Genomic DNA, 17,255 nt, shown 5'->3' on the forward strand with positions numbered 1-17,255 from the left:
GTAGAAAAAGACCCGCGTGCCACTTGTCCTAGATCATCACATATTTAGTCGTTTGATAAGGTAAGTGGTCGGCATGTGCTGGCCAGGAAGTCGTCGGCGTGGGTAAAGCCCGCCCGAGGGCGCCAATAAGGTGGGCGCTTCGAAGGCCTGTTGTTGACAGACAAAATTAAAATTCGTCGGAAAAACAAGGACTGCAATCATTTTTATATCACAACTATAATAACCGTGGTATCAATTTGCCGTACAGTAGTGTATTTCGTTGGCGCTGTTTCAGTTTATTTCAACGGCAGTCAAGGATTCAAAATAATATATCATGTACCGGCTGTGACTTAGTGAAAGTTTCACTAATTCGGAATTATCATTCTACCTCTTATTAAGTCTAACATTACGTTCTAAGTCATTTATATAACATTGACTCATGCAAAAACACTAGTAGCTGATTGAACATTCACCAGACAGGAAAAACGGTGACGGAGCCTGGACATCAAAATCTATATTTAGTTCAAATATGATGACGAAAGCAATTAAATTCGTCATGACTCTTGAGAAATGTTTGCTTCCAAATCCATTGATCTTTAAATAAGGAAACCTTTCTCGGATGGCGGATGCAGGACTCTGTGGGAAGCGGTTGTGTGCCGGCGACTGACGTCGGGTCGTCTTGATTTCGCCACTCAGTCTCTGAAACTATTTTAAAGTTATAAGTGAATAATATTTTGTTGCTTAATCATAAATAGCAAACATTATACGCAATTCCAGGAACATCTATTGAGATGTTGATCAATTGTTCACCATGCCACTTTCACCAACTCAGTCAATCGGTTGACGATCCAAGCTTACTCATCACAACCACATAAAACAAGCTAAAAAATACGTTTCTCCAGAACCGCGTCTTTGTGAGATTACTGGTAATTCGGTCAGTCATATCGAACGACCGAACTCCATTACTAATTCCTAGCGTGTGGAAAGGTAAAGATCGATAAAGTAGTATTTATGTTGTGAATGTGAATAGTCTACAGGTGTTATAACCATTTGCTTTGAGTAGGTCACCTTGAGGCGAGGTTGGAACCATGTGACGTCGTTGAAAGCAATGTTTACACTTCGTTGAAGAAGAGAGAGTTGACAGTGACGTATCGTTTGGTATAAAAAGCGCGCGCTTTCGGGTCGCACTCACAACCAACCACGACACAGATCTCACCATAGCTCGAGCAGACGTGATTTTGTTTTCGTTTTCTTCATTTATCATCTGAAAGGAAAGATGGACGCCGCAACGATCTCACAGCATCTTTTCGTATTCTTCCACATTTTTTCACTTCTTCAAGTAATATTCGGCTGCGAGGTAAGTGAGATTTTAAAAACTTTCCTTGTTTTTTGCCCATTTATTCCTTTTGATCAATGACATACATGTAACTACCAAAAAATGTCAATGACTTTTCTTCCCAATAGTTTATTGCTATTGATTGATTGAAAAAGAAGAGATGATATCTGATGATTTCAATTTGCGAAAAGAAATTGGACAGGTTTTTGAAAGAAACACGCATATCACCTGAAATATTTAAAGTTAATACTACATCACATGCAGTTGGTCACTTACTTTGCTGGAAGGTTGTCAACAAGGTCACTTTATCACAAGCCGCTAGACTATGATTGATGTCTCTAACATAATTTTCGCGGCACAGGAAAATTCATAAACTAAAAACGTGTCCTGAACAGTTTGATATATGTATTTCGATCTGCACTTTAGGTTAACGACTTATATCCAATACATTGATTGATAAAAGAAGTGTCTTTAATGTATCTATCCCCTCTGACTACGGTAAGGTATACTCCTAAAACAACCGCAAAATTAACTTTTGCACATACTTATATACATTTAATGTAACTGTACAGGTACGTAGGCCTGAAAATACTTAATAATCTGTAATCAAAAACACGACAGTAAAACGTGCACCCCACAGTCGTGCCTGAAACTCAAGCTATGTGCAATGTACAAATAGTGACAAAAGTATAGGCCTAATCCAAAATATTTTCAAACCATCATATTATTTGCACATGAAATACCAATACAGAATACGCTTTTATAATTACACTTCGATAGTTTACACCAAAGACAACCAACCAATAGAGATATAAAAAAGATTCTGTTTGCGCGCGGAAAACACAGTTTGGAAAGCGCTGAACTTGAAGAATGTTCCCTCCTGCCCAAAAAACAATTACACGAATACGTTTTGATGCCAAACATTATACGCTCGATGATGAGAATAATTTTAATATTTTTAAATAATACTACGTCCATCACTTTACACCTAAAATATGGCTTTTTAAACGCACCGGTTGATTTATAAATCATCCGTATATATTCTGTAATTTGCCCTTCGCGACCTGCATGTATTAAAAAATAATATACTTCAAACGAAATATTGTAAGACAGAATGGTCTTAGGAAAGAACTGAGTATTGTTAGTGTAATGGATATTGCTCTACATCTTAGTGCATGTACTCGATATTTATAATAATGAGAACATTTTTTTCCATTGCCTCTCAGGGCTCGTTGCGAACCTTATAAAGTTTTCTCACAGTTTCTCGACAACCTGGCCTAATTTTTTTTGAATTCTTGCTCAGGCTGTAGAAAGGAGTTTTAACCTAATATTTCAACTTTCAGCTATAGACCAAGTATATTTGTAAAAATATTTGGCAACAAACTATGGTTTCTGCAGAACAGCGTCACTTCATGCATTGATGCTTTGGGAATTTTCGGCCTGGTTATGTTGAACTTGAAATTTACCCCCCACCCCCACACACTTCACGTCATCAACAAAACTGACCAACCAGAGCACTGTTACAGCCCCGAGAGTAAATTTGTAGTCGTTCATTGACTTTCTGAGTTTATTGACAAAATGTCTTCATTGAAATATGTTGTAGACTGTGGATATACGCGCGTTTAACATGTCAGGATTATCCGCTAAGCACTTGACTTCATTCCCTGAGCAAAGTGACCACTTAGGGGCTGTGCCCTTCCCATACTTAGCCAGGCTTGTAAACATTGTTCAAAATGCCACTGATTTACAAATAAACTCAATGATTTCAGGACTGACGCCTGGCGTCCCTTGCAAATTCAGGTGTGAAAAATTGTGAAAATATAAGACAGAATTCTTGCTTTACTGGGAAAAAACAAAAAAATTGTAGTGTAATCAATATATATCTTAAGAAATTTGTACTATTTGTAATATTCCATATTGGCACAAAACCATGCAAATGGATTTTCTGGAAGCCTGGCCCTCCTGAAACTGACTCACAAACTAAACCTATAGCAAAGCTGTCCAGCGCTGAAAACCTCCAATTCTTGGTTAAAGTTCAGTTGATACAAGACTATGAGTTGCAGCAGTTGACCTTCAGTTACATTTAGCTAGTGACTTTTCTATCAGAGAACTTGCTGATAGCGCGATTTTGAATGATATATGAAATGGCACATCATCAATCATTCATTTCTGCCGGAGGCTTCCATTTATATAGGAAATTCAAATGAACGAACTTCGTTATATTTTTAAAAAGTTATTATCCGCTCCGAAAGGGTTAACCACCCCCGCCACAGTGCAATCGTTAACGCCTCAATGTTTATAGGTTTAAGTGTTGACATATTCCATTTATACCCTACCCGGAGGCCCCGTATTGTATTCCACATTCATTATCAGCGGAAAATAATCAGTTTTCTCTGAAAAATGATCACACAATATAGATTTTCTCACTTGATCTTTTTTGTCCGCCGCGCCCACACCAATGAACCAATTAGATCAAATGTGAACTCGATATCTTTGCACATTTAATTTTTATTTTAAAAAAGAAACTGGCCTTTTTTCAAACTTCATTCAATATTCTCATGCTTGTTTTATCACGTGATATAGGTCACATTACCATCCCGCCATTGCTTTTGCCACATGATCCAATACGGCCTTGACGTCATGAGCTTAGACGCGTTGTGATTGGTAAAAAAACATTGCCTCTTCACCAGGTTGAGTAAAAGTTTTCCAAGCGGGTGGGGTCTTTCAATATCGGAATGCGATGAAATTAACACTGATTGGTTATTCTCTTCCATCTGATTGGTTGTTATTTGTGTTCCATGAAAGAACACCTGGTCGCCATCTTGCAAACACTTTTGTGAAAGCATTCAATTTCTCAGCTCTCTAAAACGCCAAAACAGGCCTACGATTTGAGAGTAAAAGCACGTAGAATATGCACTTCTGACACTCAACGTTATTTCTTTTTAGTATTATATTAGTCAAAATATGTATATAGGGTGATTTTCAATCGGGAAAGTGGAAATTTTAGATCCGAAAGCATGAGCCCTAGAATTGGTACTTTGGCGATGTTGCATGCAGCTGCAGTTAATTTCAATCCGCAAGGACTATTTGATCAGCGCACCTGCTTCCTTGTTGTACACGAAGGAACAATGCGGTTGTTTGAAAAGTAGTTCAAGCATTTCAAACTAATTTGAGATGTCAATTTCGTCACGTTTTATTGGACACTCCAATGTCGTCAGGGACACCTGTGGTCACAATTTTAGGGATCAGTCACAAACCACGAGGAAAGGCCTGTTTACCAACCATTGAAAATGCTTCCGTTTTATTCTTTTAGCAAATTTTCTGACATTTATACCCTGGGAACTGGAATGTAGAAGAGCCACTCGAAAATTTCTGGGGAAATGATGACATAATCTACATATGACATTATATCTTGACCGAATTATTCTGAGATGATAAGATCTTGTGAGCTATTATTAGATTTTTCATTTGTTTTCTTTCATTTTTACGAATCTCAGGAACTTCAAAGATAACAGGAAAATCAATCGATGTGTGTATTAGGTTCAAAGTAAAACGAAGTTACAAGTTTGATAAAGTTCAATTAGTGGACTGAAATTTAACAATATGCATGTACTTGTAGCAATGACATTTTAGCAAAGATCGATCTTTGTATTCCAATCATTTGCACATAGAAAGCCGTATAGTTTCGTTCATCGTATCGTACATTTTATGAACGCGTACGCACCAATCCTAAGACCACCTCTAAATTGGTATCACCCAGGAAATCCTGTGCGTTATGAGAAGTTTATTGCAAGTTATTTTACCAGTTCAATGGAAGGCGTAACTTTCATCTGCTTCGGCGGAAGTTAGCGGTTTTGAGTTGTCATTTTATGGTCCGAACTTTTGGTCAAATGGCTATAATGTCATTAAGAGTCGTAATATTGTAGTTGACTACAATCGATCTTCAAGCCACAATACGTACACTTATAATAATTTCCGCAGTCATTTGAATATCTGTTTTCAATGTCACGGATTGTGCAGTCAGATGTATGAGGTTTGTGTTTTTCAGAACGTCGTATCACGGTCAAGTCAGTTAATCACCACATGGACGCAGAGAGATCGATAGTTGGAAAGCGTTTTGGCCTGATTGATCTGCGTGGTCAATCACCATCGCATTGTTTCATTCGGATGGTTGATTGTGGGGCTTAAAGACAGCTTAATCCCATACATTAATGAGCATTAACGTTTATTAACCATCACTTACATGTTATCAATGTTATGTGGTTTTGTACAGTTGGTTTAAGGGCAACTTGAAGAAAATGAAGATAGTGAAAAATACTGATGCTAAAAGCACTCTATCGTGTCAATATATATATATCTCAATTGTTTTAAGTCTGCATATTTCTCAACAATGAAACGGGGCCTATAAGGTTGGAGACAATTCCAGTTAAAACCCGGAGGTATCATCTGCACTCGAACGCGGCGTCTAAATCCGTTTCGACACCAACTGTCCTTGTCTGACCGCAAAGGCCTTGCTGTTGATCACCACTCGCGAGCAATGAAAATGAAGCCGCAGGTATATGACCAAACCTATTTGAGGCAAATTCCTAGATATGTTTCATATTTATTTCCTGAATTGGTCTGCACCTATTGACCTCGTATATGCCGGGACATTGGTAAATATTGATGATGATCCATAACAATAGGTTCCAAGAAACAAGGAGTCGCCGCATTCATTATTGTAATCATTTTCACCTACGATCGGTTTGATCTGATATCGCCAAAATGTGGAGAGAAAGTGGCTTTTTTCGCGAATACTAATCTTAGAGCCATTTTCTTGTTTCGTCAAGCTTTACTTTGCCTTATTAGGCAAGGATCACCAATTAGCAAGTTGTCACCAAATCGGGCTATTGGCGTCGATTCTTTTTTCTCCAAGGGATCAAACGAAAATGTTAGAATCCCTAGACTTCTGATTCATTATAATTTGTGATATTTGTAGTAAGCCTTTCTATCAAAGCCAGTAGCGTAAAAGTGACATGTTCAACACGATTCAAAGGGCCGTTCAATCATAATGGTAAAGGTATTATCAATATAAAGTAATACATCAAACCAAGACATTGTTACAGGTCCTTCCGGTCTGCTAGTAAGTAGTATAAAGGCCGATACAGACCATAACAATAACCATTGTGATATTTATATATCAAAATGTCCAAATTGGCGTTTTGACTGTTACCAATTAATCATTTCTTTTCACCACTTCGCCGACCTGACCACAAAACGTGTAATTTGCTACAAATTCTTCAGATATCATTTTGGCATTTTTGATGACGCCTTTATATCTTTTAAAATATCTGCAATATGATTGAAAAGGGCCATCGAGGTCCCATCATCATTGATATTTTTATAATGTAAGTAAGTCTTTGTTACAAATGGGTATTCTTATTCAATGGAGCTTTTTACAATATATTAAACAGTAAAATCTTTGTTATGAGTTGTATTATGGTAGAGATTATGACTTGGCAAGTCCCAGGGCTTCCTTCCTGCATTTATGCATGTCTTTTGTTAGGCCTTCCGTCAGTCTGTCATCCTTATCTTGTTGACTATCAAGTCTTCTACGTGCACGCGTCTTCCTTCCAAAAACAAGTCGTTCACCATTGTCAAATCGAGGAGAAATGACCGCGAGTGTGCCTCCAACAATGGTTAAGTTGACCCGAACTTCCGATGGCATTTGTGCAGAGATATTCAAAATACCACACTCGAACACATTGTATGACAATCTCATATATAAAAACCTAACAATGACCATTGTACATGTACTCGGCACTATCAAGTTTTGGTCTTGATCCCGGTCCTGATCGAAGCTTTACAAAAGCTTGCAACGTCGTACGCTTCAGGGTCTCGCTTTTGGCTGATCGAAGTAAGTTGTATCACGAAACGTATTTGCATTCAGTGATCACCTGATAAAATTCGTCGGTTATTTTTCCCATTTCCAATATCGAAATGGAAATCTCATCTGAAGAGTCAAAATATAACGTTGTCACTGACGAGGTATTTCAATTTGACTAAACCTAATGTTGGTCGATGATGTCCAGTCCAGGTCATATAGCAACACATTCTCTATATACCTTCCATGATAGTGCACTATGCATTTCAAATGCGGTGTTCATGATATTATCAGAAATGATGACAGATGAGCATCCCTTACTTAGTTTGCTACACTAACTCGGATAGACTTTGCATTACTACCAAGGCTATCATCTAGCATGTGTTTGCTGCTCGTAAGTACGAACGTTTGCTGCTCGTAAGTACGAACGTGCCTAAAAAATCATTTAAAGTATTGATACCAAAATGTGACCTACAAGACTTCATGTATATCGTTTAAAGAAACTGCACAGGCGTAGCATGTGTAAATAACTAAGACCTGTCAATCACCCGATCAGTTACCCTGTTAAATCGGGACTTAATTGGTTTAGTCATGTGATCTCATGTCAATCCCATCGAAGACTTGTAGTTTAATTTGCTTGAATTCACTTTCTGCGAAAGGCCCGTCAATCGAGATTTGCACTTTTGAAATCGTGCCAACATACCCACATTTTTACCTTTGACATCTTGCCAACACGGACTTTTGTCAAACATACAGCCAGGACTTTCTTCTGGAATGTCGTCTGTCGCGAAATTCGTTTCAACATTAATAAATTAAGAAATTTATCGCCAAAGGTTGGACACAGTAATTCGTTTTAAATCTTTATATGTCCACTCACCTTCTTGTTCCTCTTCTGCTCCAAGATGCATGCTTTTGTTATGATACATACATGTATTTCTGAATGTAACCTTATCGGCAAGCAAACGACATTGCGGCCATTTTGAATTGAAAATGTCTTTTAGGACCGAGATTGCCTTGACAGTCATTTATCACTGCAATGATTGGTTAATGAATGGGATTTATTGATGGAGTACCTAACGTCTGACTGACTCAGTAAGCCACTAATATCGTTCTATAAAAAGTCAGGATTGCATTTTGAAGCCAGACTCAGCTGATTGTTTATGTTCGAAAATCAATCGGGCTTCTCGGAAAGGATTCACTGCTGCGCGGCTGGCATCATAAGCGGTATGGAGATGAAGGTCAAAGGTCACTGAGAAGAAAAGAGCCAAAGCCTTCTTCTGAGTACTATCAGAATTGCGTTTGTCAAACGTCCTGCTTCCATTATTGATCAATTATAGGCCTCCATTCATCGATTATCAGTGAGGAAAGCTTCCTGCTAATTTTGAAAGGGTTGAAGCAGAAAGCCTTCCAGCCCTCTCGAAGATGATGTGTACTGACAAGATTAATCCGCAATGTAAAGGTCTGAAAGCAACGTTCCATAAATCGTACGCCCTTGACACTGGTGGGATCGTACAGAAGAGTAGATGTTACAAAATCACAAGCCAAAAGCGACCACCATCCATCCTTAGAGTTGAAGACATATCAATACAAGAACTGACATGTTTTTTTCCTTAAATATTCTTTACCCCTCTCATCACTTTGGCTTCCTTTAGGCATCCTATTCTAAAAGGTTCTCCCTGTAGTCTGCATGTACCTACATGTACATGTATATTGTGTAACCAACAAATCATGCGTCCGTCTCTAAAAAGCCTGTCACAAAGTCAACTCACGATGGTCGGATATGAGGTTAATCGCTGTAATGACGTGTCTTGACGGTTACTGCCTGGTTAGGAGTGGGGAACTACCATCAGGGGAAACACTATCTCAGCATACTTGCATTGCTTTCACATATGAGGTAATAAAGCAGGCTTAGGAATGGAGCGCTGCCTTGCATACCTAGTATCATGGGGAACAAATCCTCTGTGAAATATATCTGCTATTGTCGAAAGTGGTATTACTGACCGCCACTGCATAAGCTCCTGACCAAACGACTACCGAAGATGCAGAGTGGGGCTCTTCCTTAACGAGCTAAAAACACCTAAAGGCCCTTGATTAACCACTGCACCTTAATTGCAAGACCCATCCCTGCCATAAATAAAATATCTCAAATGTAAAACCCCGATTGTCGGCTTTAGGTAAAAGAACTAAAGGCATCGGAAGCGAAGAGCATGCCGCCTGAATGTCATTGAATGTTTAACGAATATCGATCCAGAAAAGGGAAAACGCATGCACCTAATAAATATTTGCACCTTTAAAGGCGATATCATGTAATTCAATATTCGAATTATCCTATGAAGTGTACTTTTAACAAAAGCATTCCGATCTTGCGATCAGTTGCCTTCAAATGATTTTCTGTTTTGATTACAGCCCAAAGGCGTTGAAAATGCTGTTGCATCGCGCGCGTTGTCAACCAACCCAACTTGATTATAACCACACCATAAGTCCATATGCTCTATGTACACCTCTTACAGGTCTACTCAACTCATACCTACCTCACCCATCCCTCTCATAAATGAATGATGATGTTGATTGTTAGAAAGTAAATCATTTGATCGCTGCAAGCCTTACTTACTGGTGTTCACCTGTTTTTCAGTCAACTCCCCCGCGCTGGATATCGAGCGCGTGGAGGTATTGATTGGCGCATTGACGGAACTGACACTTAGCTGAGCTAAATCGCTTTATCTTCAGCCATCAGCCTGTCATGGCATTTTGATGCACTAAGTCAATTGTCGCCATTAGCTTGGTGATATTAGAGGGAGTTGGACTTGTTGTACTTAAAGAACGGAGACAAGAGGCATATTTCAATAGGTTTTCTCAATGAGAACACTGATGTTGGTTCAACCGGACTGCCACTCAACATGCCTCAGGAGCCACTAGCGACATGCTAGAATGGTGAAGTTCCGGTTGTAAGGCGTCATAGAATATAGACATGATTCCTACGGTACACTCGATAAAGTGACCACCCTTAAAGGAGTGATTCGAATCGCTGCGATCTGCGACCTTGATCGCATGCGACAAAAGGAGCTTGTTTGCGATGGTCACCGTTTGTGCCTGCGACAAGAATCGGTGATCACAACACACGAGATATCTTTTTGTCACACATACATGCTTCTTTTGTATCACACTGCAATCATGCCCAATGCTTTATCTTTACAGGATGCGATTGACATCGGTGGCTCGCGGGGAGTCCAGATCGAAGGGTTCCACGGAAGCCGCGTGGAGGTCAAGTCTCTGCCAGAACCATTCACAGACGGGTACGTATTAACTGCCTTTATATTGAAAATATTAGAAATCTGAAAGGTATAATTATTTTGTGTCATAATTTAATCATCAGCACGGGATTAAGATTAACATTTAGGCTAAGACAGTCTGGCTTACATGAGTTTTAAAATAGGAGACGATGGAGTTTTACACGGATTTCATCATGGCCGCGCTGGTGTTAAATTTAGTTGAATCACCATCACGGTTTTAATGCCTCATCCGTTATTGGTGATATTGGCACTTCTTCGTCACTATAGCAGCTAATTACGGACCCTCCAAGGAAAGAAACATACTATCTAAGAGTTTGACAGAAGATTCAGAAGAGTTACAGGCGTTCGCTCAAACCTCTTTGCAGATCTGTCCTAAATATTGATTTCCGAACCATAACTGACTCCGGCCTCATCTTCTTCGTTGGCGAGCGAAACACGAAAAACATGGCCGCCGCTTACTTGAGGGATGGTTACATATTGTACCGGTTCAGGTGCAACAGCGCCAAGGGGGAGTTCATTGTCAACATGGCAGAGGGGAACACGGACTACACAGACGGGCAATGGCACAAGGTAAATCTACAATCATTTTCTCTGCTTGGTCCTGCTTTTATTAGAATTGTTCTTCCCATTTTCATCATCTAGAAGATTGCAGGGGTCCCTCACATCCTTCGTCATCGGGCTCATGAAACTCCTGATACTTTAATACACAATTTTCTGTTTTCTATTTTCAATGTCGAATTTGATCAGAATTAGTCAAAAAGTACGCCCTGTGACTGGTTCATTTCTTACTACTGCACTGCTGTTGAATAGAACAAATGATTTGTTCTACGGGGTATCAATGCACTAACTTTTGCTAAAGAACATTTCCGATTTCGTGATCATAAGAGGTTTTAACAAAAAAAACCCTGAGAAAAACAATGTTCTTAAATACATATGTAGTCTCCCTTTGCAAGGGACTTTGTGACATTCTTAACTTAACCAATTAAATTCTTTGAAATTTCAGATTTCCATCACGCGTAAGTGGGGCACTGATATCGTGAGGATCGACAACATCAAACCTTTCAAAGACTACTACTTAACTTGTGGAAATTATGACTATGCTTTCCTGGGAGGCTTGCCAAAGTTCTCAAGTGAGGAGATACCGGAATCTCATGTGAGTACTTACCATTTTTACGCAAAGGTCTACGAATTTGCCAGTGATAACTCTTGTCAGGCGGCCATCTTGGTTTCCCACAAAATCATTTCCGACTGAACAATCCGAGGGAATCTGAACAATTTACGTGTGCCGACTGGCTAACACTGATCAGATGACCGACAGAATTCATAGTTTGGCATGACCTAATAATGATATCAATGATAGGCGACATGATGGTGCTGTCAGTGTAATATCAAGACTACACCGACGACGGGCAGACTAGACATCATTTGATGAAGCCGAATTGAAAGTTGGAAGAGCATGGCGCCTGCTGTACATGCTTTACATGAACAAGCACGCGCTTTGGATATAGCCGATTTTTTAAATATGGGCTACGGTATCTTGCAATCAGCATAGACTAACACACACTGTGTGTAAGATCCGATTTCGTGGTTTCGTGGAAAGTCGAGATTTTAGTAGCTTGACACACAGAGGCCCGAGATATCAAAGTCCCTCTAACGACTGCCTGTTGTAAAGGTGTCGTTTGGTAAGAAGAGCTTTCAAACTGCATCATGGATGCAAGATCATGTGGAGCCCTTGATGATATTATATATGTTTTCATTCAGGGTCTCCAGCGCAACCTGCATCACAGCTGCATCAGGAATTTCCAAATCAACACCAAACCGGGAGTGGCGTCGAAATACTATGCTGTCTCCTCTTGTCTCTGGTGATGAGCCCCCGGGTCAACATAAGGAGGTCAAGGACGTTTTCTCTGCTGGCCAACAGAGCCAAAGTGATAACATAGAGAACTATGCAAAAACGAACACAGCTCATGGACAATTCGATCGTACGTGAGATATCAAAAGGGAACTGGCCAGTCATGCATTCGTCGCGAGGGCTGCGTATAGGCCTCATCTTTAAAAGATCAAATCGCGACTCGGGGTAACCCAAACAGAACCCGGACTGCACATGCTGTGGTGTTGGAAGTTGTTCCTCACTTGTCAGAAGGTTTCGTGTTTTCCACCGTATTCCGCCGGTTAAAAATCGGGATATGTATTTTGCTCGGTATTTCTTTTTGAACTAAGCTGATCCTTTCAGCGAGGATATTGTAATTTATTGTAGGCCTGCAGTGTTTTAGGCAGATTTGAAATGTAGGAAGCGAAACCAGACTGAGTCTTGGTCCGAACTATGCAAACCTGAAACGCTCGATTCCTTGATCAAAAATCGAAATTCAGTCGTATAAATATGTAAATTCTCATGACCCAATTTTTCATGCAGATTGCAAGCCTATATGCATTTCCGTGCAGCTTACTTGCATTATTCATGTACTGCATGCACGCCGAATTTTCCAAGGGTAGGTTTTCCACTGAATACGATTTTGCTTGCGCAAATCAAAAGCTTTTGTTCGTTCGGTGCAGTGAACATGAAATAAGGTACGTTCTCGCAATCGCACTCAGTGGAAACATTAACCCATACGCGCAGCTACATGTACATGTAGTGTACGATTACATGTATAATCCTTGCCATGTGCTGAATCTTTCGTCTGTGGGTAAAACCGATAATCGCTGCGTTTGATATTGACTCGCAGGTCGCTTGCGATTTGTGTAGCCGAGCCGGTGTAGTTGTTTAAGATGTCCTACGATAGAATGTCCGGTGAACAAGGGACTACATCATGCGCTTTATCTAAGCTATTATTACTCATGGCCTCCATAATCCGCCAATATTCCTTCCAGGGGGACATTTTCTACTTCTACGCCGGCGTTCAACAGTGTAGTGTTCAACAGTGAAATAGAGCCAGAACCATCGTCCATCTTTTCTCTCTTGAATAATTCTGCCAGAACCTTGAAGAATTATAGAATTTGTTTTACGGATATCATGGTTTTTCTGCGTTGTGCTATTTGGGGATAGTAATCTTCGGCCTCGAGGTTGTAGTATATACTTGATGTCGTAACATACTTAAGAAATAGGTGCTGCTTCATATTGGCCATCGTAGCAGTCATGATTAGTAAAATGAGATGGTTCAGCTTTAAGGGATGTATATATTTGATTCACCTCATTTCAATCAATACTGTTGGAAATATTGTAAATATTTATCGCAAAAATTATAAATGTAAGAAATAAACCCGAAAATATCATATACAAATCATTCGTTTTCGTTTCATTACATTTGACGGAGGAGGCCAATTCGATCAGAGAGAGTGCCACGATCCGCGATGAAGCGGCCTTTCCGTGAATCGAACCAAAGACAGAAAGGACAGGCTTGCATTGGAACTAACTTTCCCCCTTGTCCGTCATTAAAGGCATTCAAGTGTGTTGGTCAACCATGACTATCTCCTTTGTCCCTCCACCAGAAGGCCTCGTTTCCCCTTATGACATCACTATTTCGGACACTCAGGGCCCCATTTCTGGAAAGGTGCATAGCAACGATGAAATGCCTTCATTCAGAATTACTTTTAAAGCTTAAATAAAACAGAACTTGACGATTGTCTCTGACGCAGATTGAAATATCTGATGACAGGGCTTGGTTGTTCAAACAAACAAATTTTGTCACCAACACTGGCGTTAGCTCCTTCGGTTAAGCCTAGTTAAGTTCCCGTCAGCGTTAGTGACAAAATTTGTTTTTATTTAAGTTTTATGTGCACTCTATTATGGTATTGAAATCATAAGCCAAGGACGGAAAAAGTTCGTGTGATGTAGTGGACGGCATCGATCCTCTGGACCTGTAAGGGCTACTTCTGTTCCTGTAGCTGTTTTTGGTAAGCCTGGTCATCGTTTATGGCATCAAGGTAATTCCTCTTCTGAGTCGACTTCGAGCAATTTTTGACCTCAGAGTTTCTCACCTAGAAGAAAAGGAGAGAAGAAAAGGAGAGAAAATGCCTCGGGTAAGTTCTATAAGTCCGTAGTATCACAATGTAGTGGGTGAGATAGTCTGTTTGTTTAGCTTCGTGCAGGGCATGTAAGACCTCGTATTGCTAAATCTTCAAACAGCAAGGGACGCTTACTGTCCTTATGGTAGTCTCCCGGGAAAGAGCATTTCTTTACCACATACCAACAGTGTCGCTGGCAATGACCATTTTACTACGAAACCGCCATCTAATGGATTTGCACGGGTTTATTTAGTATTTCTGATATCAAGATATATTTCGTTTATTTCAACATACCCTTTTCAATGGTTTATATGGCTGATGGTAGTCAACTATAACAGGCGAGTTATTGGCCCTGTTGTAGGCAAACAGCATTGCCCATCTTCTGTTGGGACTGTTGTTCTGGTCACTCTTGTGGAGGAGGTTACAGTGGAAGAAGAGTGCATCACCTGGATCCAGTTCCACGTCGACCACATCGAATCTTTCTGTGAGGTACTTCATACGGTCTGGGTCGGCCCCGACCTGTTCGGCTACGACCACGTGGTGGATGCGACCTGCTTTGTGGGACCTGGGCAAAACCTAAAAAATAAAGGTAAAAAAGTTTCCGTTTAAACATCAGACATTGTATACATTTAAAATGTCATTAGCCGGTTTCTATTGCCAAATACCATTATTCTCTCATCAGGCATTTTGTAATCAGGACTTCGTTTCCAAGGGCCACAGACTTTGGTTACCGTTGCGAGAAAAGTACAGGCAGCTATTACCTTCAGGCATCCATTCGAGGTGTCGGCCCTATCAATGGCTATGCTGACAGTTCCTAAGTCAGGAACAAGGACGCCGTTGTCATACCAGTACCTAAAGAAGCAGGAGTTGGCGATGTGGTTAAACTGCGTACAGGCGTACACTGCTATACATGCTGGCAGAAGACTCTACTGAGCGTATTCTTTTGTAATGCATCTTACACGGTATGTCAAAACCATTTGGGGAAGTTTTTGTATCGGCTATACACCGGCGGCATTAAAATGTACACTTGTCCACCCTAAATAAGAAAGAATGTTGCCATTGGACTGTTCTTCCTGTTTGGAAAGCAATGTATGGCGCCAATACCTACCCGTAATCCTGATGCCACACGAAGGAGCCGCCAGTAAAAGCTTCTTTTTGCACAAGTTTCGTATGAAAGTGATAGACTTCCCCTCCAAGCAGCTGTTGAAAAATGCGCAGAATGTATCAAGAGGTTTGTCTATGATGAATTAAATAAAGCCTTCCGTGAAGAAGAAACACGTTTTGTAATTTTTCAGTATCGCTTTTCCCGTGAGAATTTTGCGTGTCTTTTGAACTGCACTGTGGTCGTCATATGGTGGCGGACTAATTTTTTAACTTGACCATCGACAAATGGTATTAGAGGAACTAGAGGTACGTAGCGATACATGTAGGCTTGCCGCCAACGGGTGCAAAAGTGCCAGAGCTAGGCCATAATAGGTCCCTTAAAAAATGCCAGGTAAAAGCCCGGTACCGAAGTATCTGTGATAACTAGCTACCTCGTCGAATGTCCCAGCCACTTTATCCGATCTTGCCAGGTACCCCGTGATGTCATCCCCAGGTTCGTTCCACAGCGACAGCTTCACCTTTTGTCCGTCACCATCGTCGCGCTCGAAGCAGTTGGACAAGACATCCCGGTCCTGTTCCATGGCTTCCTTCAACATGGTCACCTCTTCCGAGTCGAGGAGACCCCTGGAAAGTATAATCTAGCTTTGAACTTGGAGACTGAAAGTAACTGGCATAGTGTCACCGACGGGTGTCAAGTAGTAACGAGACTAAAGGGGACGCAGAAGGGACTACGACCCTATAGCATGACTGCGTGGAAGTAGGCTTCTAAGGCTTACAAAGCTCAAAACCTTTATTTCTCGGAATGTACATGTAGACACTACGTACTTGACAACAATGTATCCATTTTCATCGAAGTATTCCTGAACTTCCCTCGTAACCTTGAATCCATCTTCATTTGCAGAAAATTCTGAAGAAAGGCAGAGACGGTTGCGTGAAACTCCAGCAACAAATAATATTATCCGATGTCGGATGATGCGTGAAGCCTACCCTAATGTTTGAGTTATACACTGTTAGTTCTAAGCAACATCATACATGTATGACGAAATTAACCAAAAGAAATTGGAAAACTTGTTGTCAGTTTGTTTTGAGATTGCCACACAGTTCTTGTGGGAGTTTGAAGATCTTTATCTTTACATCACGTGGTACGTTTCAGCCAATCGACGACTGCTCTGCTAAATGTCCACCAACACGTCAGCGACATTCGTTCTGAGGAGTATTTGTCCGATCCGACCATTACCGAAGGTAGCCGAATGTGTTAGATGGAGGGATAATGTAAAGTCGGTTCAGTGATCTACAGAACTTGTCCTACCTTCTACATGTAGCTTCTTCTGCCTCGAAAACCAAAGCCTTGGAAAAGACAAACCTAAATGCAGTACATGTAAATAGATGACGAAGCCACACTTCTGCACTTACTTTTTATGTTGGTCATTTCTGAAGGCTTCACTCTTCTTGCTTGTCAATAAAAGGGGTAGGCCCTGTACTTCTTGATTGGTATTTGGTGAAAGGCCACATGACATATCGCAGTCAACAGGTGAGATATAGATTATCTTTGTAGGTCTTGGATATGAACTGATATATTTTGGATCGAACTTTCGATCTATTTGGTCTGTGTCGACAATGAATAATGGATGAATGATTCTTGTGATATGCAGTTCAAGACCCACTCGATATGGGTGCAGAG

General features: G+C 40.5%; 2 protein-coding genes across 2 annotated transcripts; one reads left to right on the forward strand and one right to left on the reverse strand.

Annotated features, from left to right (window-relative positions):
* The first annotated feature begins 1,122 nt into the window (after positions 1 to 1,122).
* Positions 1,123 to 12,386, forward strand: LOC135495410 (uncharacterized). Its single transcript, XM_064784014.1, has 5 exons — positions 1,123 to 1,336; positions 10,374 to 10,471; positions 10,834 to 11,038; positions 11,472 to 11,621; positions 12,230 to 12,386. The coding sequence occupies exons 1-5, from the start codon at positions 1,256 to 1,258 to the stop codon at positions 12,332 to 12,334; spliced, it is 639 nt and encodes a 212-aa protein (XP_064640084.1). The 5' UTR covers positions 1,123 to 1,255; the 3' UTR covers positions 12,335 to 12,386.
* A 1,242-nt stretch (positions 12,387 to 13,628) lies between these two features.
* Positions 13,629 to 17,112, reverse strand: LOC135495407 (L-proline trans-4-hydroxylase-like). Its single transcript, XM_064784012.1, has 7 exons — positions 16,988 to 17,112; positions 16,400 to 16,481; positions 16,006 to 16,198; positions 15,579 to 15,670; positions 15,232 to 15,322; positions 14,765 to 15,046; positions 13,629 to 14,443 (listed from the first exon to the last, which is right to left on the reverse strand). Exons 1-7 carry the CDS (start codon positions 17,001 to 17,003, stop codon positions 14,333 to 14,335), a joined length of 867 nt encoding a protein of 288 aa, XP_064640082.1. The 5' UTR covers positions 17,004 to 17,112; the 3' UTR covers positions 13,629 to 14,332.
* Between the last annotated feature and the right edge of the window lie 143 nt (positions 17,113 to 17,255).

Source organism: Lineus longissimus, chromosome 11 (genome assembly GCF_910592395.1).
Source record: "Lineus longissimus chromosome 11, tnLinLong1.2, whole genome shotgun sequence".
Lineage (NCBI taxonomy): Eukaryota > Metazoa > Nemertea > Pilidiophora > Heteronemertea > Lineidae > Lineus > Lineus longissimus.

What these genes read in the sequence shown, in the direction of transcription:
- LOC135495407 (XM_064784012.1), bottom strand. An exon ending in AATGGATACATTGTTGTCAA is followed by an intron (nt 16,199 to 16,399) that starts GTACGTAGTGTC and finishes TATACTTTCCAG; the next exon opens with GGGTCTCCTCGACTCGGAAG. An exon ending in GTGTGGCATCAGGATTACGG is followed by an intron (nt 15,323 to 15,578) that starts GTAGGTATTGGC and finishes CTGCTTCTTTAG; the next exon opens with GTACTGGTATGACAACGGCG.
- LOC135495410 (XM_064784014.1), top strand. Translation starts at nt 1,256, where the DNA reads ATGGACGCCGCAACGATCTCACAGCATCTTTTCGTATTCTTCCACATT. An exon ending in CCAGAACCATTCACAGACGG is followed by an intron (nt 10,472 to 10,833) that starts GTACGTATTAAC and finishes ACCTCTTTGCAG; the next exon opens with ATCTGTCCTAAATATTGATT. An exon ending in CAGACGGGCAATGGCACAAG is followed by an intron (nt 11,039 to 11,471) that starts GTAAATCTACAA and finishes TTGAAATTTCAG; the next exon opens with ATTTCCATCACGCGTAAGTG.